The 21,497-nt window shown below is 40.1% G+C and overlaps 1 protein-coding gene across 4 annotated transcripts in view; it reads right to left on the reverse strand.

The window, feature by feature from the left end:
• Positions 1–7,318: 7,318 nt before the first annotated feature.
• The window catches only part of mybl1 (v-myb avian myeloblastosis viral oncogene homolog-like 1), a 46,744-nt gene continuing 32,565 nt past the window's right edge, over positions 7,319–21,497 (reverse strand). For all 4 annotated transcript variants that reach the window (XM_055634393.1, XM_055634394.1, XM_055634391.1 and 1 more), the window contains 4 exons: positions 17,402–17,518; positions 17,148–17,255; positions 15,642–15,791; positions 7,319–11,500 (listed from right to left, as the gene is read on the reverse strand). In XM_055634393.1, coding sequence (XP_055490368.1) covers positions 11,375–11,500; positions 15,642–15,791; positions 17,148–17,255; positions 17,402–17,518 — 501 coding nt within the window. In that variant the 3' untranslated portion in view covers positions 7,319–11,374. The remainder of the gene's footprint in view (positions 11,501–15,641; positions 15,792–17,147; positions 17,256–17,401; positions 17,519–21,497) is intronic.

Consider the following 21,497-nt stretch of genomic DNA (forward strand, 5'->3'; position numbering starts at 1 on the left):
GGTCACCGGTCCCAAAAGGCTCTTCCACACACACTTCATTAGCTTGCCCTTCCCAATACTAGATCCAACGTTGCCCTCTCACATGTGGGGGCCTCCACATACTGCTTAAGAAAATTATCCTGAACACTTTTAAGGAATTGCACCCCATCTAAACCCTTCACACTGATTTCCCCAGTCTATATTGGAAAAGTTGAAATCCCCTACTACAACAACCTTATTTGACCTGCAGCTGTCTGCAATCTCCCGGCACATTTGTTCTTCTAATTCCCATTGTCTATTCGGGGGTCTGTAGTACACCAACAAGGTGATCATCCCATTATTGTTCCACCCAGCTCAACACATACAGCCTCACTAGTGAATCGTCTGTAATGTCACCTCTGAACACAGCCGTGATATCCTTCTTAAACAACAATGCAACCTCCCTTGTCTTTTTCCTTCACCCGTCACTCCTGAAGCTCCTGGACCCCGGAACATTGAGCTGCCAGTCCTGCCCGTCCCTTAACCAGGTTTCAGTTACGGCTACCACGTCCCAGTCGCTCGTACTTATCCATGCCCTAAGCTCATCTGCCTTGCCTCATATTGGGAGCAGATACGGCGGAGACAAAGACATTGAGAGTAGGGGATAGTGTCATTGCAAGAGGCAGGGTGGAATGAGTTGTAGTCCAGGAGGCAGAATGATCGAGCAAAGGGAGGGTATCAGAGATAGTCCAAGTGAATGTGAAGGCAGGGTGGAAAGTAGAGGTGAATAAGCAAGCCCCAATACAATCGTTACTGTAGCAAGAAATGGTGCCAGTGTACATTTGGAACAAGGACTGTTCAAAATGACAAACAACGTAACCTACAAACAAACCCACTTTTTCTACCCTTCTCTTCCTTATAACTCACCTATTTCTCCCCTTCCCCTTCTAGTCCTTCCTTTGATTGCATAATTCTTGCCTTCGAGTGAAAAACAAACTGCTGGAGGAAGTCAGCAGGTCAGACAGCATCTGTGGAGGAAAATAAACAGACCATATTTCGGCTTGTTACTTTTCTTCAGTCTCAAGAATGTGGATGGTCTGTCTCCCGAGTTAGAAGTAGATCAAAAAAGGGGAAAAAATGTGTCAGCGATGGCTCGTCAATATGATGGCATGGTGGAAGATGGTGATGATTTTTATGTAATCGACTAGTTGCATGGGGCAGCCCCAATGTAGTTGTCAATGGGGAGTTGTACCAGGGTATGTTCGGGATGAGTGCTCAGCTTAGCCTATAAAAAGACAAGCATAGCTGGGGCCCATGCAAATGCCCATGGCTACACTTTTGACTTGAAGAAAGCACGAAGCATCAAAAGAAAAGTTAAGGGCAAAGACAAGTTTCGCCAAGCGGCGGAGAGTGTTAGTGGAGGGGTAGAAGCGCATACAGCAGATTTGAAGGCAGTGCAGTAGCCATCACCCTTCTGGACTTTCAAAGGGACCCCATACAAAAGACGTTTGTAACAGTGGCACACATTTTTAAAGGGGAGGTACGAATTTCATATACATGGCTAAGGGATAAGTGTATCGATTAGCACCTGTTTTTCCGACTAAGTATGCAACAAAACGACCTAGGGCTTTGGACCATTGATCTTCATAAATAATGAGGACACATGCACAAGTTTGCAAATAATGAAAATAGCATAAAATAACATAAATAGTGAACAAGAGAAAAGTTAAGAACATGGACAAGTTGGTTGAATTGGCAGATGCAGTGCAATGCTCATAAATGTGATTGGTGTAGAATGGAAGGAACAAAACATGGAGGCAAAATAGTGTTTAATGTTTGAATTTTACCATCTCAAAAGTGAGTGAGAGAGTAGTATCCTGGGATTGATGAAGTAGCATTCATAGAATGCTAGAATTAATTGAAGGATGTACACGTCTTGTAGACTGTACGGAAGATGATATCTGTTATGAAGGAATTTCGATTGAAGGAGTTGACATTGCTTTTTCAACTTTTTAAAGGGACATGGAAAAGAAGTAACATGTGAAATAGCTCGATAGAAAATATGAATCCCTTCTCCATCCCAAACTCATTATCCCCATTTCCTTCATGTCTTTTGCTTTCTTTCAGTCAATGTGATCTATGGCAGAGTGGCTTCCTTAAAAAAAGAAAATAGAAAAATAATACAATTATAATGATATAAATAATTGCTTAATCATCTCTCAAAGCAACTTAAGAGCCCTGCTCTCCGAATTGGGTCATTTGAAAGATAGTCAGGACCTTAGTTTTAAAGTCTCACCTAGAGAGAGTGCTGCAGTAAATTCAATTTAGATTATGTGATCTAGCTCTTGCAGGGATTATGCAATGAACATAGTGGCACAGCAATAGAGTTGCTGCCTTACAGCCCCAGAGACCCGGGTTCGATCCCGACTACGGAAATTGGCCGTACGGAGTTCGTACATTCTCCCTGTGACCGCATAGGTTTTCTCCGAGTGCTCCGGTTTCCTTCCGTTCTCCAAAGATGTACAGGTTTGTAGGTTAATTTTCTTTGGTATAATTGCAAATTGTCCCTAATGTGTAGGATAGTGTTTGCATACGGGGTGATCGCTGGTCGGTGCAGGCTCGATGTTCCAAATGGCCTGTTCCCATGCCGTATAGCTAAAATCTCCAAAGTTTAAAAATAAATTACACAATGTTTAAGACAAGCAGATTTCCCGATAAAACTTTTGTAATTAAGCATTGAAGGCAATTAATTATTTCTTAACATTTATTATTTATTTCAGAGCCGATTCTACACCCTCACTTGTTGGTCAGTTCTCATTGAGGTATAATTTTCACCATGCTCCCACCATGTAATCATTGCTGATTTTGCAGTCAAAGCAGCAAATTGACTCTCTTTGTGCATAATGATTAAACACAATTGCATATGCCCTAATGGCCTGTCTACAAACACTCCCCAGCAGTAGAAGCTAATGAAGAGTGCTTCACAGTCCTGTAGTACCAAATTCTGTTGTGCCCATACCAATATATGCTAAACCAGCATGGACCAGGAAATGAACCAAAAACCCATTAGGCATAAGATACAAAGCTTGAAAATGTGCCCCACCAAAATTATGAAACGCTTCTTCCAGTGTTATCAGACAGCAAAACAATCCTCCCATAAACCAGGGTGTAATCCCAATCATCTGACCTACCTCGTTGCAAACCTTGGACTTTTTCCTCCATAACTGTAACACTATAATGCTGTAACTATATTCTGCACTCTTTTTTTTTCACTTAAATATTTATTGATTTTTAAGAGATATATACAAAACAGTGCAAACACCATCACCATAAATAAAACAAAGTAAGAAAAACAGCAATCAAAAAAAAAAAGTAGATAGGGGAAAAAAAAAAGTAAATAGTTAAGCAAATTGGAATAAGACCGTGTGGCTCACTTACCAAATTTAAAAAAGAAAAAACATTACATTGATTAGTTATCTGGAGATAATTCAATATTCATACAAACATACCATCTAGTTCTGTGTATGGTGTGGAACATGACATTAAATATAATGCTAGTAAGAGTGCTGTTATGGTCTGTAGAACCAAAGAGGATAAATGCCTAAAATATCCTGATTTTAAATTGTCTGACAACAATCTTAGTGTCTGTAATAAGATAAAATATCTAGGGCAAATTATTACAGAATAAATGACAGATGATGAGGATATTTATAGGCAACGACGCATGCTGTATGTACAGGCGAATATCCTCTTGCGTAAATTTGGTGCGTGTGCAGATGTGGTGAAGATGTCGCTATTTAGAGCATACTGCAAACCACTCTACACTGCGCACCTGTGGTCGAACTATTTAAAGACAAGTATGCAGAGACGAAAGATGGCATATAACGATGCCATGAGAACACTGCTAAGGCAACCTAGATGGTGTAGTGCCAGTAATATGTTTGTGGCTGCAGGAGTCAGTACTTTAGAAGCTATCATAAGACACCACATGTATAAATTCATTTGCAGGATAAATGACTCTAAAAATGTGCTTATTGTGGACTTGACAAACATAAGGGTTAGCACTACACGCTACAAATCCCAGCTGTGGAGATACTGGTATCGTTGTCTCGTTGTAGGACATTGATCATCTTTTAATCTGGATTTTTAACTTAAGTATTGTGGGGTTTTTTTAAATATATAAATTATGATGTTTTTATAAGTGATATACCATGATTTTATATGTATTTATGATATTTGATATGCAATGCATTTTTAATGTAATGTTGTCCGTTGTCTGGACCTTATAAAGTTTATTATTATTATTATAACACAATCTTTCCATATCTAACTCAGCATTTATCTAATTGGTGTCATGGCTCAAATAAACGGTCCATTTTTCCCAGATCTTCTCAAATGAATTCTCCTTGATTCTCAAGGAATATGTAAATTTCTCCATATTAAAGACGTCTCACACAATTTCTGTTTTGGACTTTTTTTCGTTAAGCCACTGCCTGGTAACGGCCTTCTTACTTGCTGCAAGAAAAACTTTAATCAAATATGTATCTTCTATTTTTACAATATCTTTAATACGCTCCAGATACATCACAGAGCAGGTATTTGGGATTTTATAACCCAAGATATTTTTTACAACTGCATTAACATTTTCCCAGTATGGCCTTATCTTTACACAGTTCCAGAAAATATGCGAGTGGTCTGCCTCCGTACTCCCACACAGCCTCCAACAGTGTTGTTGGACAGCAAGTTGTCTGCTTTTTATTTTGGGTGTTATAAAAAAGCGAGATAGATTCTTCCAGCAAAATTCTCTCCATACTAGTGAGTTTGCGGATGAACATTGTGTTTCACACATTTGATACCATTCTTCTTGTTATTTGAATCTTTAATTCTGCTTCCCATTTTGTTTTTATGTAGAGCATTGATTCTCCCCCGCTTCCCACCAGAGCTTGGTAGAAAGCAGAGATGACCCGAGACCCCTTCTGCTTGTATGAATCCACAATCACCTTGATCACATTATTTGAAGTTTCATCTAGTTCTGCCCTTATCTCTTTTGTAAAGTAGTCTCTTAATTGCAAGTACAGGTGCACAACCTTTTATCCGACGATCCAAATAACGAAAACCTCCGAATAGCGACATTTTTTCAGTCCTTGAATAAAGGTCCTTGAAAACGTTCACCGAGGGCGGCCCGCAGAGGTGACAGCGGAACCTCCGGTCGGTCCTCGAAGAAAGGGGAACTAAATCCCCATTCATAAAAGAGAAGGTGAGGGTATATTGCGTGGGAGGGTTAATAATTGACAATATGCTGCTGCCTGCCCGCTGAGTTATAAAGTTCCCACGGTAGACTCACGATACACAGTGTATCGTGAGTCTTGCGTGGGAACTTTTTTAACTCAGCGGGCAGGCAGCAGCAAATTGTCGCTCCCTTCAGTTTCACCCCACCTACACCCCTCTGCTTCCCGGCCATGTGTGTGACCCCTTCCCTCCCCGCACCGGCGTGGGGGCTTTGCACTGTCTTCACGTCGGAGCCAGTCACCGGAGACGTCAGGACCAACGGGACACCGACCCCCAGGCCCACTGCAAGCACGGAGATCCCAGAGACCCACAGCCAGCAGCAGCCCAGCCCCGTTCCAATTCCAGAGGAACACGCTCTCCGCTGTCCCCATAGGGACAGAAGCTGATGGCTTGGGCTGTGACGTCTCCGGCCACCCCCCTGTACAGGAGCTGAGACTGGGAACTGTGGGGTTGTTTGCAGTTGCAGAGGGAGGGGGCAAGGGCGGTAAAGTTCCCAGTCTCAGCTCCATTCCAGGGGGGTGGCCGGAGACGTCAGGACCAACGGGACACCGACTGCAAGCACGGAGATCCCAGAGACTCACAGCCAGCAGCAACTCCAGCCCAACCCCGCTCCAACTCCAGAGGAACCCGGGTTGCGGATGAGGGGGTGCAGCTCGGGCTGTGGGCGAACTGCCACTTGTCACTGTAGGGGCGCATCGGGGAGCGGGTTCTTGTTGGTCCTGACGTCTCCGGCCGTCCCCCTGGACAGGAGCTGAGAGACGTCAGGACCACCAGAAGCCGCTCCCCGATGGGCCGCTACAGCGACAAGTGGCAGTTCGCCCACAGCCCGAGCTGCGCCCCCTCATCGGGACACCGACCCCCAGGCCCACTGCAAGCACGGAGATCCCAGAGACTCACAGCCAGCAACAACTCTAGCCCAGCCCCGCTCCAACTCCAGAGGAACCCGGGTTGCGGATGAGGGGGCGCAGCTCGGGCTGTGGGCGAACTGCCACTTGTCGCCGTAGCGGCCCATCGGGCAGCGGATTCCTCTGGAGTTGGAGGGACAGGGAGACACAGCGGCTTTTGAGAATGGTGGGCAATCACTTCCAAAGTTCTGCCCACACAGTCAGTACACCTCTCCTACACTTGTCTCCCGCACTAAGATCATCTCGCAGAGAATGATCCCAGCCTAACCCTCCCTATTCTCTCCTATTCTGCAAGAAAAAACTACATTGAAGACTCAAACTCGCGATCGAGTAACTGCCGGGATCGAGGCGCAAACTCGCGACCTTGCGGATATGAGCCGAGCACTCTACCACTGAGCCAGCCGTTAAAATCTACGCTAAAAATCTTCCATTCCGAAAGCCGAAAAATTCTGAATTACGAAAAGTGTCTGGTCCCAAGGCTTTCGGATAAAAGGTTGTGCACCTGTATCTAAAAAAATCTTTGTTTTCGAGACCATACTTTGACTTTAAATCTTGGAAGCTCATAAACTTGCCATTTTCTGAAACTGTATACATTGCCGTTATGCCTTTTTGTGCCAATTCTTGGAATTTTGAATCATACACCCCTGGCTTAAACTTTGAGTCATATGCGGACCACTTCAATGCGTGAACCCCTCTTTTTAATTTGTATTTTTCCACTCTAACATTCCATATTTCTAACGTAAATGCTACTATTGGATCCATAGCACGTCTCAAAGCCCCTCTCAGATATTTGTCTCCCACTCTGATATGATTTGATTGTACTCATTGGATTTGATTGGAGTACGCAAAAAGCTTTTCACAGTATCTTGATACATATGGCAATACTAAACCAACATCAATAATTTCAAATGTAAAAGATGATATAAAGCTCTTGTACCAGGTGTGAAGAAATCACCTCAACTTCTATTGGATAAATTTATTAAAACGATCTGACAGAGTTGAGACAATTTCGTCATTTTGAAATTTATGTTGTAGGACTAGCACATTAAAAAAGTAGCAACAAGTGTACCAATGCAATGGATCAGTAGTCTTTCACACTGACTAAATGAGCAATATTCTGATTCAGATTTCAGCTATTTCTTTTAAAAGATTACACAACCACAGGATAGTACATAGCAATTTATTTTGACACAACATACATATGCTCTACATAGGCAGTTGTTGTACCATTTTTTTGATCATGGCAAAGAAAGGACATGCACCAGTCTATTAAAACACATGTGTGACAGATTACAGCAGAAATTCACAACCCATATGGCAGTATATTGGCATAACTAAACAACTCTTCAGTATTTATGCAGCATCTGTGAATTATGTAAGAATGATATAATCAAATTGCTGTTATGTAAATCCAGAGATTATGTAATCAGAGCAAATGCAGGATACAAATAACTGCTACATGTATGACATTCAAAAGTTCAATCCTGCAGAAACAAAATCACCTTAAAAAAAGACAAAATAAAAACAAAAACAACCTTCAAAATGTGTCCAATTAATATGTGCTTAGTGAACACAGCATGCAAGACAGAACCTTCACACATAAAATAGCTGTTAAATGTTACAGAATCACTGTTTCCATCATACAAACTATGTACATTCTCTACACAGTGCATCTGATGCTCCCTTTTCCATCTCTCAATAGCAGCAAGCATATCCTGCTATCGTGCATAGCAGTACAACTCAGGAGAGGAAAGAGTGTCTAAATATTTTATAGCTATTTAATAACCATGTACTATTGTTTTTTCCCTCTAAATATATCAGTGCTACATCTCCACATACACTCCGCGTTCTGCGGATCCATCTAATTAATTAATATCTTTCGAAGGGGGAAAGGAAAACGTAAACACATATTTAGTGCAAATATCTAAGTTCAGGCAAATCTAACCCAATGTTTTACCTGTGCGTGGAAATGAAAGATCATTTTAAATCTGGGAAATAATTCTTCCATATTCTATGAGACCCACACAATGTTGTGGTACATTTTAAATTAACATAAAATAAACCACTTTGTTTTAAGAATACACCTAGAAAGTAAACATGTTGATTAAAATAAAAGTGGAGATCGTAGGGTAGGGTTTTCCACCTCCAATTTGGTATAAATTGAGCTGAGGCAGTTTCAATGGACGTTATTTCGTGAACGACAATTAGGCAAAACAATATGAACTAATTTACTAAGAAATTAACCTTAGATTTTGAAAAAAGGTACTGGAAAGATTTGTATAGCCAAGTATGCAGAAAATACCCAGAATCAAATTAATTTGATAATAAAAAATAAAAAATCCATCAAACCCAGTTAATTAAAGTTGTAGCACAATATACGTAATTTTACTACTACTCTAAATTTGCTGCAATATGTTCCCTCTTCACATTACTTATATTACCACCTAGAGTAATGATGTCTTCTTAATGCCATGGAAAATTATACCAGTCAAATGCAATGTCATTAAGTTAAAATTAAAATGACAGACATATCCTGGATCTTTATCTACCTCCAAAATTAACATTTTTCACAATATAGATTATGTGTGCTGTTCCTCGTTACTGTATTAAGTAGAATGCATTTGTTTACAGAATACATTTGGAAATATCTTGAGAAATGAATAATTGTGATTTGTAATCTTAAGGTGCAACTGACCAATAACGGATTTGCATACAATATCTTGCTTAAAAATTATGACTAGAGAACTAACTCATAGTTTAATCAATTTACAATGTAATGCAAACACATATACATCCATTATTGGTTAAATATTTAAGTGCAAATATTAGTTTTGTGACTGTAACTAGATTTGGAAGAGGAATTGGATTAATTCACCTGTATTTACAGACAGCTTATGTTATTGTAGAATGCTTAGTCTATAAATATGCATGTGGTTCTCATTCAGTTTCTTCACCTACTTTCCTTTCAATAAGGCATGTTGATAACAAGGAAGTAGACAAGAGCAGTTCAAAACAGGAGTGTTATTCTATGTAGAAACGTTTTTTCCCTTCTACTCACAAATCATGCAAGGCAGAGATGATTGAAAGTGAACATGCACTCCTGCTCCTGAGAACTAATAGACTTTAATGGTTACCTGTTAAAGTTTTCTGATAAGTATCCAAATGTGAAGAACATTCATATTTTAAAATCTGTGACCAGCTATAATCATTTCTAATCAACAGGCATTAACAGTGGGTTCTAGGTTCTCGATCCTCATACATAAATACTATTAAGCTTTGGAGCTGAAAATAATTTAAAGAAAATGTACCCTTTCGTCTCAATTTACAACATTTCCCTGCTTCTACAATACATTCAAAAGACCATCTCACATTTCAGAGACTTGTATTAAATACTGGTATTTCACCATTGTGAAATTTAAAAAAAATCTTCATCCTGTCTGCTTACATTATAAAAACACTTGGTTTTGTGCTTCACACACTTATTTGATCATATTGACATGTTTACAATAAAGCATACCATACAATAGGAAATTATCTTGGTTTTGTCAATTGTCAAATATCTGATATTAGCTGCTTTAAATTTTCATGCTTGATTCCAAGCAACCAATCCAAATTAGTCGGTGTTTGTTTAACAATTTGGATCAGTTGTAAAAATATAACTACATGACAATTACCCATTATATGGCATTATATCCATCGATAGCATTTAGCCTGTTCTTTACACAGCATATCAAAGACAAAAGAGTGCAACTCAGACAGTACTTGCTTCTAACTCTCCATCCATGTGTTTCTTATATTTTAAATATCGGCTACCTTATTAGCACATATTACACTTAGCAAAAGCAGCTTTTAGTTTTGGTTAGGTTTATCTAATACAGTGCATTCAGAAAGTATTCAGACCCCTTCACTTTTTCCATTTTGTTATGTTACAGCCTTATTTTTAAATGGATTCAATTCATTTTTTTTAATCATCAATCTACACACAATACCCTAGAATGAAGAAGCGAAAACAGGTGTTTAGAAATTTGAAAGTAATTAAAAAGAAATAACTGAAATCTCACATTTACATAAGTATTCAGACCTTTATTTTGACACTCAAAATTTAGCTTAGGTGCATCCTGTTTCCATTGATTATCCTTGAAATGTTTCCATAACTTGAATGGAGTCCACTAGTGTAAATTAAATTGATTGTACATGATTTGGAAAGGCACACACCTGTCTATATAAGATCCCACAGTTGATAGTGCACGTCAGAGCTAAAACCAAGACACGAAGATGAAGGAATTGTTCGTAGACCTCCGAGACAGGATTGTGTCGAGACACAGATCTGGGGAAGGGTATAAAACAATTTCTGCAACATTGCAGTTCCCGAAGAGCACAGTGGTCTCCGTCATTCTTAAATGGAAGAACTGGAACCACCAGGACTCTTCAATGAGCTGGTAGCCCGGCCAAACTGAGCAATCGGGGGAGAAGGGCCTTGGTCAGAGAGGTGACCAAGAACCCGATGGTCACTCTGACAGAGCTCCAGAGTTCCTTTGTGGAGATGGGAGAACCTTCCAGAAGGACAACTATAGCTGTAGCACTCCACCAATCAGGCCTTTATCGTAGAGTGGCCAGACGGAAGCCACTCCTCAGTAAAAGGCACATGACAGCCTGCTTGGAGTTTGCCAAAAGGCACCTAAAGGACTCTCAGACCATGAGAAACAAAATTCTGTGGTCTCTGGAGGGATCTGAAAATAGGTGTACATCGACGCTCCCCATTCAACCTGACAGAGCTTGAGAGGATCTGCAGAGAAGATTCTAGCTTGCAGCGTCATACCCAAGAAGGTTTGAGACTGTAATCACTGCCAAAGGTACCTCCACAAAGTACCGAGAAAAGGCTCTGAATACTTATTTCAATGTGATATTTCAGTTATTTATTTTTAATTACTTTGCAAAAATGTCTAAACACCCGTTTTTGCTTTTTTATTATGGGGCTTTGTGTGTAGATTGATGATTAATAAAATAATAATTTGATCCATTTTTTAAATAAGGCTGTAACGTAACAAAATGTGGAAAAAGTGAAGGGGACTGAATACTTTCTGAATGCACTGTACATATCAGAATATTAAAGAGATTTCTTCTAGAAAAATCAAACCTAGCTGGCCTATGAGCTAGGTTTATGACAGAAATCAACAGCTTAGATTTAGTGTATATTCAGCGGCTTCTTAAGCAATGGACAATTACAGGATCAGAGTTCTGCTAGTGTTGCTGCCATTATATGCAGTAAGATACCTTCGAGCCTGTTCAGTCATTATTAGCTGATCCTCTGTCTTTCCACAAGCAACTGCTTCCCATTCACTGGTCATCTGCACCGCATACAAAATAGGAATAGAAGTTAGATAAACTTTTATAAGATGATGCCCATGCCTTGATTGAATGCAATCATATCAATTTATTTCCCACCCTTCCCAGTTTTGACAAAAAAAAAAAAAAATCTTCCAAATTGTTTCTCTTTCCACAGGTACTGTCTGACCTGCAGAGAATTTCCTGCATCGTCTGTTTTATTTTTAGCTTTATAGCATCTGTAGTTTTTTTCCATTTATTGTTCTCTTTGGAACACAAAACAGATCAAGGAATTTAAAATCAATGAATGTTTAGATAAATGATATAGCAGAAATGTTCCTGTTAGTGGAAGGATTAAGAACCAGAGGACAAAGGCATAAAGCCAGCAAACAGTCAATAATTAAATTACCTCCTTTCAGGCAATAATCTTTCTGTAAACGGATTAAAATGTGGAATTCTGGAACAGATGGCACCAAATTTGGAAGTCATATTCCTGAGACAGGGAAGTTGAAATAGGAATAGTAAAGTATTATAATTCAGCAAAGTCAATGAATGATTGTCTATATGGGTTAGGACGTTTGTACGGAGCAAGAAATTAAGAAGAGCCTGCATGGTACCTAAGCACATGAGTGCTGCTGCCTCGTAACACCAGCATTCCAGGTTCAATCCTGTCCAATGCTGCCTTCGTGAAGATTGAATGTTCTCCCTTGACCATGTAGATTTCCCTCGGGCGCTAAGATTTCCACCCATACTTCAAAATTTTACTGGTTGGTAAAATAATTGACAAATATAAATGACTTTTGTTGTAAACGGGTGGTAAGAAAATCAGGATGGTGTTACTGGACAAGTGAGAAAGGTAACAACAAATAAGTGGGGGAAATGGGACTGATAGGATTGTTCCAGGAGCAGCCACAGACACGATGGGCTGAATGGTCTTGCATGTCATAAGAAATTGAGAAAGAATATCTGATTTAAGTGATTCAAGAGAGTATAATGAATCGAAATGCAGGCCAAAATCATCAAGGGCGGAATGCTGCAAGTGGTGGCAAACTATGAGGAAAACAGTAAAGGTATCATGAGAAATTCCTCATGATACTTGATGCAGAGTTGATGCAAGAAAGTGTGAAGAGATTCAGTTTGTTAAAGAGGATGTGGGCGAAGAAAATTGATTCTGCTCTGCAGACTCGGTTTATGCACAGAAATCTGATGATGACGGGATATTGCGAAGAATACTGAAAAGTCAAATAGAACCTTTGTTCCACAAATATAGTGACAGAATACAAATGCAAGAAAATTACACCAAAGCTTGATAAAACACTGGTTAAAATCTTAACTGGAATACAGTGCCTATTTCTAGGCAATTCTTCAGGAAGGAAAGCAAGCCAAAAGGTGCTGAAGGGACTTATTAGAAGGATATCAAAATATTTTAAAAATAATCGGTTACTGGAGAACCGAGAAATTGATGTTGTTCTCCTTAGGGCAAAAGTGATTTAAAGCAGGTATTTGAAGTTGAAGGATTTTGATTAAAGCTTCAGCAAATTTCCTGTAACAAAAGGAACAGGGGTAGCACAAAACAGTAATGCAGCAAGTTATTATGATCTTGAATATTCTGCCAAATAAAAAAGTTTAAAATGAGATGGGATTAGGCCCAGAATAATTGGTTTTTGAAATAAAAGCAACAAAGAACAGATGAGCCAATTTGTCTCATTCTAAGCTGCAATGTAACAGGATTCTACATGCCCCAGTTCTGGGCTGAGTGAGTTTAAACCCTTGGGAACTAACTTTTATTCAACTCTAGCAAACTTAGAACATCAGTTACCCATTTACTATGGTTATATTGTGACATTCTCAATACCTCCAGAATATATTGTACAACTGACCACTCAGTGCTATTTTAAACTCCAATTTTAGACTACTCCAATGGACTGCAGTTTCATTCTTGCTACCGTAAAACTATTGTTTCTCTAGCAATTGCTTTTTTTTAACGATCCACACAATGAAGTCTCAAAAGAATGTCCAGAATCCCTACTTGGTCTCTTCATCTTCCATGACTATGCACTGTCCATCAGTGATCATTTCTAAGCATTGATTCACTTTTCATATTTACAGAAAATATATTAAACTTCAGTCTTTTGTTGCTAAAAAATGTTGTACTACTATTTCTAAGACAGCTAACATCAAATTTGCGAGGAGTCTCAATTTCCACCAACAGTGACACAAAGTACAACTAAAACAAATGTAAAGGTCAGAAATTGGTCGTGCTTTCATTCTAAGATTTTGCGTCGATTTTAGTTTATCTTTATTATCTAGTTTGTTTTATAATGTTGATCAATTGTAAACAACTGTGTCAATTAATAGTTAATTAGATGACAAGCTGCAAGTGGCCATTTGAATAGACAATCATAACTGTCAGCAGCGCAACTTCACTTTTTGGGTGTTGTTTAAAGGAGAATGATTAAATACATTTTACTGAATCAATGATCAAACCTAGTTTGGCTTGACCAGAGCATTGAATATAACTGAGTAATATAACTGAGCAACAACAGAACTTGGCTTAGAGGAGGCAGTTGGAATAAAGAAGGATGCATAACCAAGAATGAAGCTCCACAGGTTGAAAAAAAAGGATGAAGGTACGACAGGCATATTACAATGAGCAGGGATGAAAGTTAGGAAGGAATTTTGATTCTTAGGTTATTGTGACCAGTTCAAGGGATGGACAAGCAAGAAAGAAGCTCAACAGAATCAGGATTGGGAATCCTTCTTAATTAAGGAAAAAGACAGGGGTGGATGCAAAAAATAGTGGTGTATTAATATGTACAAATATGCCAAGAACAATGGAAGAAACTAAGGATACATGGAGAGTAAACACTTTGGCAGAACTAAAATGAAATAAAGCCAACCTTGCTGACACCAAATATTACAAGTTAAACAAGTATAGCACTTGCAAAACAATTATGCTTGATTAAGTTCCAAATAATACCTTCTTCTCATTACAAAATCTTTATTCAGGTGAATTAAAAATTACAGGGATGGAGGAATTAGTTTTTCATTTTTATTGAGTTACCTTGGGTGGCACATGTACGCTTAGATCAGACAAATAAGGATGAATAGTTACTTGAAAATGACTGTTTATTATTCCCTACCCAATGCAAATGTGCAGTTCTTGCTGAAGGCATTACTAGATACAGCTGACAATATACCCAAGACTTTTCTGCAAAAGTGTAGAACGATTTTAAGAAAAGATAAGGTCTGCTTGGCTGATGGAATTTCACTTGATGGCCAAGTTAAGTATCAAACACACAATAATCATCCCTTCTGGCCCAAACAAGTATCACTTCCAATAACTTACTCAGAAGACGGCTGACAATTACGTGAAAACATTCTCAAGAATATGGGGATAGTCCTGCTCAACCCAAGGTAAATACCTTAAGGTTAAGCATGAATAAAGCAGAATGTCTCCTGCACAAAATTAAAATTCCCTAAATCTCTTGAAAGATAAGAAATCAAAGGATATTTTGAAGGTGGAGATTGACAGATTCATGATTGGTACGGGTGTCAGGGGTTACGGAGCGAAGGCAGGAAAACAGGGTAGGGAGGGAAAGATGGATCAGCCATGATTGATGGCGGAGTAGACTTCATGAGGTCTGAATGACAATAAAGGAATTCAATTCAATTCAATGAGGCGAATGGCCTAATTCCACTCCTAGAACTTATAATTGGGTTTTGATTGCTTTGTGAAATATTCTAAATAGTAAGCTTTACATAATACAGGTCCACCACCAATTTTCCAGTACCCTTGGTACCAGAACAATGCCGTATTATCCATTTTGCCAGACCAACAGAAGTCACGGTTTTGGGGCAGCCAATATACCGGCCCACAAAGTCGGCTATGGGAACCACTCTGCCAGCTCCGGCTGGGCCAAAGTTCCAAAATCCCGGCCGCTGGGGTCAGATTCGACTTGCTCGGCTCGGAAGTCCGGATGTGATCAAGATCAGCTGCCTCACCCGGCCTAGTCGTCATATTTTCAGGGGGACATTTGGGGGTGGATTTCAAGTGCACTCTCGTAATTTTGTCCAAATTAAAGGAGATGCCAGACCACCAGTTGCTGGAAAATCAGTGGTGGAACTGTACCCACAAATCAAAGCCCAATACCCCTGGCTTACCTGCAATGGGATCTCAAATCGTACAGTTTTTGAAGTATTTTTATGCTTTATTTCAGACAAGATAACATTTCTGCTCCATGTACTTGTGGCGAGGTCCGATTTTTCTGGTAAAAGTGTTCTCAGTAACGAAGTATTCAACAGGTTTTCAGACTGTAATGAAAAGGCAATTTATTTCTCCAATTCAATTATGTTTCTGATTCTCACACGGCTTCTTAATGAAAAAGGGCATGCAAGGTTCTAACTTTTACCCAATCACTATGATGGCTCCTAGTGATTTGTATTAATTGTGAAAAAACTCATGGAAGTTCAGGAATTCAATAAAGAGAACAATGATGAACTGAAACATATCCACATTACAAGAGGTGCTTATGGGGTTGATGTGTATAAGGTTAGATAATTTCTCAGGGCTAACCATATGTATTCTACGGGTTTGTGGGAAGCAAGGGGAGAAATTGCAGAAGACCTGGCAGAAATGTGTCTATCGTCCCAGAGCCAGAGGTACGGTACTGGAGGAGGCTAACATTATGCTTTTATATAACAAGAGCTGTAAAGACAAGCCAGGGAACTATAGAGTGGTGAGCATAACAGGACTGGTGGGAAAATTATGAGGATTCTGAGAAACAGGATACATCTGTATTTGGAAAGGCAATGACTGACAGGGGATAGTCCGCATGGTTTTGTGCATGGGAAATCATTTCTCACAAATTTGATTCAGTTTGTTGAAGAGATAACCAAAAGTATCGACAAAGGCAGGATGGTAGACATTATCTACATGACTTCAGCAAAGCTTTTGACAAGGTAGGCAGATCCAGGAATCCTGAGTGAGCAAGTCAATTGTATACAAATCGGCTCAGTGGAAGGAGAGAGTGGTTGCGGAGGGTTGTTCTTCGGACTGTAGGTCTGTGACCACTGATGTGCTGGAGGGACTGGTGCTGAGTATAGCAAGAGTTTACCAGAGATGGGCAGAGAGCAAGATAAGGTTACAGTTGTATCAGTCACCATCTCAGTAGAAGTCACCATCTCAGGCTCATAGGGTTGAGTAGCCTACTCTTAATTCATACATTTGGTCTTCAAATCCAACTCCACATCTATGATAATGAACATTGTTACCAATTTTACATCCACTCCATTCCTATCTCAGCTGATCCATTGCTGAAACTACTATCCATGCTTCTGTCAGCAGGAGGTTTAAATACAACATACATGTTCCAATGATAGAAGAATAAGGAAAATTGTTTATATGCAAGCATTTTGGTTCACAGATATTTTCCATGATATTAAGGCTTATGCCAACTAAGTGGAAAACAGATTGTAAAGAAATTATGACAAAAACTTACGAACAGAGAGCCAGGAATCAAAGTTTGTGAACCAATTCTCCTAACAGTGAACTACAAGTTAAGCTTTATAGAAAAATGCAATAAACACTAATGCTAGTTCATTCTGATTAATAATTAATTTCCTTTAGACATTTTTATGTTGTAAAGTTCCCAGAATTAATAAACTTACCTGCATATCCGAAACAGAGGACTGTGTGAACTTTTGTGCACCAAAGTCATCCTTGTTCCAAGTGTCCAAAACAAGAGATTTTCGTACTTTCTTGAGAGGAGCATTTTGCTGCGATTGATTTTGGGGTTGGGGTTCAGAGAGTTGGGGAGAAAAACAAAGAAAAGGAGTGAAGACAAAAAACAGAAATCACAATCAAAATTATTTTGCTCATTTATTATACAGGCAAAAGAAAAAGAGCACAATTATAATATCACCTCTTGCTCGCAGATTTTGAAGATTGGATCCATTCCATCTCCAAGTAATATGTCAGTCCCTGTCTCCTTCTTCAAGACCTCTCGAATATCCTCTTCTAAATGTGCAAGCGATTGAGGCTAGGTAGTTAAAGGAGGAATTACTTATGTTTGACTTAAAGTCATGGTGCAGTTTCAAACGGGTTTTATTTTAGAATTATTATTTAATCATATTTTAAAACTTCCTCTCAATGTTACAATTCAATGAAACAAGGTACAAATGAAACAAGGTACAAAAATTCTCAGGTCAAGCATCATTTGTAGAAAGCAGTTGTTATTTCAGGTCAGTAATTATTGTTCCAAACTGGTAAAATGTACAAAATAAAAGTTAAAGCAGAAGATAGATCCAAAATGCTAAAGTAACTCAGCGGGACCGGCAGCATCTCTGGAAAGAAGGATTGGGTGACGTTTCTGGCCGAGACCCTTCTTCAGACTAAGAGTCAGGGGAGAGGGAGACGGAGATATGGAAGGGTAAGGTGTGAAAACGAAAGATCAAAGGGGATGAAGCTTAAGGAAAATGTAGAATGGATCATTGTTAGCTGAGGGGAAGGTGACAACGGGTAATACAATCAGTAACATTTAATTAGGGGGACAGTGAATCTAGAGAGAGGGGAAGCATGGGTTACTTGAAGTTAGAGAATTCAATATTCATATCACTGGGTTGCAAACTGCCCATGCAACATATGAGGTTCTGTTCCTCCAATTTGCATTGAGCCTTACTCTAACAGTGGAGGAGGCCCAGGAGCAAAAGGTCAGTATGGGAATGGGAGGGGAAGTTAAAGTGTTTAGCAACTCGGAAATCACCTAGGCCTAGGCGGACTCAGCGGAGGTGTTCAGCAAAATGATTATGAGCCTGCGCTTGGTCTCGTCGATATATAAGAGTTCTCATCAGGAACAGCAGATGACGTTGGAGGTGGTGCAAGTAAATCTGAAAGGACCATCGGGGTCCTTGGACAGAGTCAAAGGAGGAGGAATAGGGACAGGTGTTGCATCTCCTGGGGATGTGGTGGTATGGGTGGGAAGTGTTGAGTTAACCACGGAGTTGCGGAGGGAGGGGTCTCTGCGGGAAGCAAAAATAGGGTGGGAATGGGAAGATGTGGCTAGTGGTGGGATCCTGTTGGAGGTGTAAAAATGTTGGAGGATTATGTGCTGTATGCAACAGCTGATGGGGTGAAAGGTGACACTTTGGTTCTGTCCAGAAGTCTGAGCTTCCACTCGCGTCACTTTAATGAGAAAATGGGATAACATTAAACTAGCGGGGCAATTGACAAAGGCCAATTAACCTATAAACCCACACATCCGTGGGGTGTGAGAGGAAACCAGATGTGGGAGGAAAGCCACAGGGTCACAGGTCGAACGTGCAAACTTCAAAAAGATAACACCCGAGGTAAGGATCAAACCCAGGTATCTGGAGCTGTGAGGCAGAAGCTCTACCAGCTGCGATACTGTGCCGTCATTTTGGATTCAACCCAGATCGCTGGAGCTGTGAGGCAGCATAGTTCAGTTTCATTTCATATTTGCAACATTTGTCGTTTTACCATTTTTGCTTTATACCTGATTTTTGTTATTCACTAATTGTATTACTACACTTTCACACTATCACGCCCTTTGTCATTGAATCACCATCCTTTACCCTACCATAGACCCTTTTTGGTCTCCTCCCACCCAATCTATTCTGCATCTTAAAAATCACTTTCACATTTCTGATAAACGATTATTGATTTGCCATATTAAATTGTTTTCTCTCTTCACAGTTTAGTTTAGAGATACAGTGCGGAAACAACCATTTGGCCACCAAGTCCACATCGACCAGCGATCACTCGTACATTAGCACCTAGATACTAGGAACAATTTTACAATTACCGAATTACAGAAGGCAATTAACCTACAAACCTGTACATCTTTGGACGTGCGTGAGGAAACCACAATGCCCGGAGAAAACCTATGCAGTCACAGGGGGATACAAACTCCGTTCAGGCAGTACCCATAGTCTGGACCGAACCTGGGTCTCTGCAAGGCAGCAACTCTACTGCTGTGCTACTGCATCGCCCTCATTGAACGAGTTGCAACACTCATTTTTGATTATGATTCCCAGCATCTCAGTGATTTGCTTTTAATTTATGGAATAATTAGGAGTCTCAAATTTTAACTGCGTGCATCCATAAGGGCTACAAAAGCACATCTCAAAGGCAAGATATTTTAACACGAGATGGTAAAATTATTGTTAAGATTAACTGAAAAGAAAAAATCTAAATTAACTGCAGCAATCAATACTGTCTGCAAAGAATAAATAAATCAGAAAACAAATGACAAACAGTAATCTTTATACTGTCAATATGGCAAAAAGTTTGCTGTAAGATATCTTTTAGAAACATAGAAATTAGGTGCAGGAGTAGGCCATTCGGCCCTTCGAGCCTGCACCGCCATTCAATATGATCATGGCTGATCATCCAACTCAGTATCCCGTACCTGCCTTCTCTCCATACCCTCTGATCCCCTTAGCCACAAGGGCCACATCTAACTCCCTCTTAAATATAGCCAATGAACTGGCCTCGACTACCCTCTGTGGCAGAGAGTTCCAGAGATTCACCACTCTCTGTGGGAAAAACGTTCTCCTCATCTCGGTTTTAAAGGATTTCCCCCTTATCCTTAAACTGTGACGCTTTGTCCTGGACTTCCCCAACATCGGGAACAATCTTCCTGCATCTAGCCTGTCCAACCCCTTAAGAATTTTGTACGTTTCTATAAGATCCCCTCTCAATCTCCTAAATTCTAGAGAGTATAAACCAAGTTTATCCAGTCTTTCTTCATAAGAGAGTCCTGACATCCCAGGAATCAGTCTGGTGAACCGTCTCTGCACTCCCTCTATGGCAATAATGTCCTTCCTCAGATTTGGAGACCAAAACTGTATGCAATATAAACCAAGTCTATCCAAGTCTAATATATATATTTACAATATATATTAATGATCTGGATGAGGGAATTGAAGGCAATATCTCCAAGTTTGCAGATGACACTAAGCTGGGGGGCAGTGTTAGGTGTCAGGAGGATGCTAGGAGACTGCAAGGTGACTTGGATAGGCTGGGTGAGTGGGCAAATGTTTGGCAGATGCAGTATAATGTGGATAAATGTGAGGTTATCCATTTTGGTGGCAAAAACGGGAAAGCAGACTATTATCTAAATGGTGGCCGATTGGGAAAGGGGGAGATGCAGCGAGACCTGGGTGTCATGGTACACCAGTCATTGAAGGTAGGCATGCAGGTGCAGCAGGCAGTAAAGAAAGCGAATGGTATGTTGGCTTTCACAGCAAGAGGATTTGAGTATAGGAGCAGGGAGGTTCTACTGCAGTTGTACAGGGTCTTGGTGAGACCACACCTGGAGTATTGCGTGCAGTTTTTGGTCTCCAAATCTGAGGAAGGACATTCTTGCCATAGAGGGAGTGCAGAGAAGGTTCACCAGACTGATTCCTGGGATGTCAGGACTGTCTTATGAAGAAAGACTGGATAGACTTGGTTTATACTCTCTAGAATTTAGGAGATTGAGAGGGGATCTTATAGAAACTTACAAAAATCTTAAGGGGTTGGACAGGCTAGATGCAGGAAGATTGTTCCCGATGTTGGGGAAGTCCAGGACAAGGGGTCACAGCTTAAGGATAAGGGGGAAATCCTTTAAAACTGAGATGAGGAGAACTTTTTTCACACAGAGTGGTGAATCTCTGGAACTCTCTGCCACAGAGGGTAGTTGAGGCCAGTTCATTGGCTATATTTAAGAGGGAGTTAGATGTGGCCCTTGTGGCTAAGGGGATCAGGGGGTATGGAGAGAAGGCAGGTACGGGATACTGAGTTGGATGATCAGCCATGATCATATTGAATGGCGGTGCAGGCTCGAAGGGCCGAATGGCCTACTCCTGCAACTAATTTCTATGTTTCTATGCAATACTCCAGGTGTGGTCTCACCAAGACCCTGTACAACTGCAGTAGAACCTCCCTGCTCCTATACTCAAATCCTTTTGCTATGAATATTTAATTGTTCCCACATAAGGCAAATCTGGCAGGTTTGG

Source organism: Leucoraja erinacea, chromosome 4 (assembly GCF_028641065.1).
Source record: "Leucoraja erinacea ecotype New England chromosome 4, Leri_hhj_1, whole genome shotgun sequence".
Lineage (NCBI taxonomy): Eukaryota > Metazoa > Chordata > Chondrichthyes > Rajiformes > Rajidae > Leucoraja > Leucoraja erinaceus.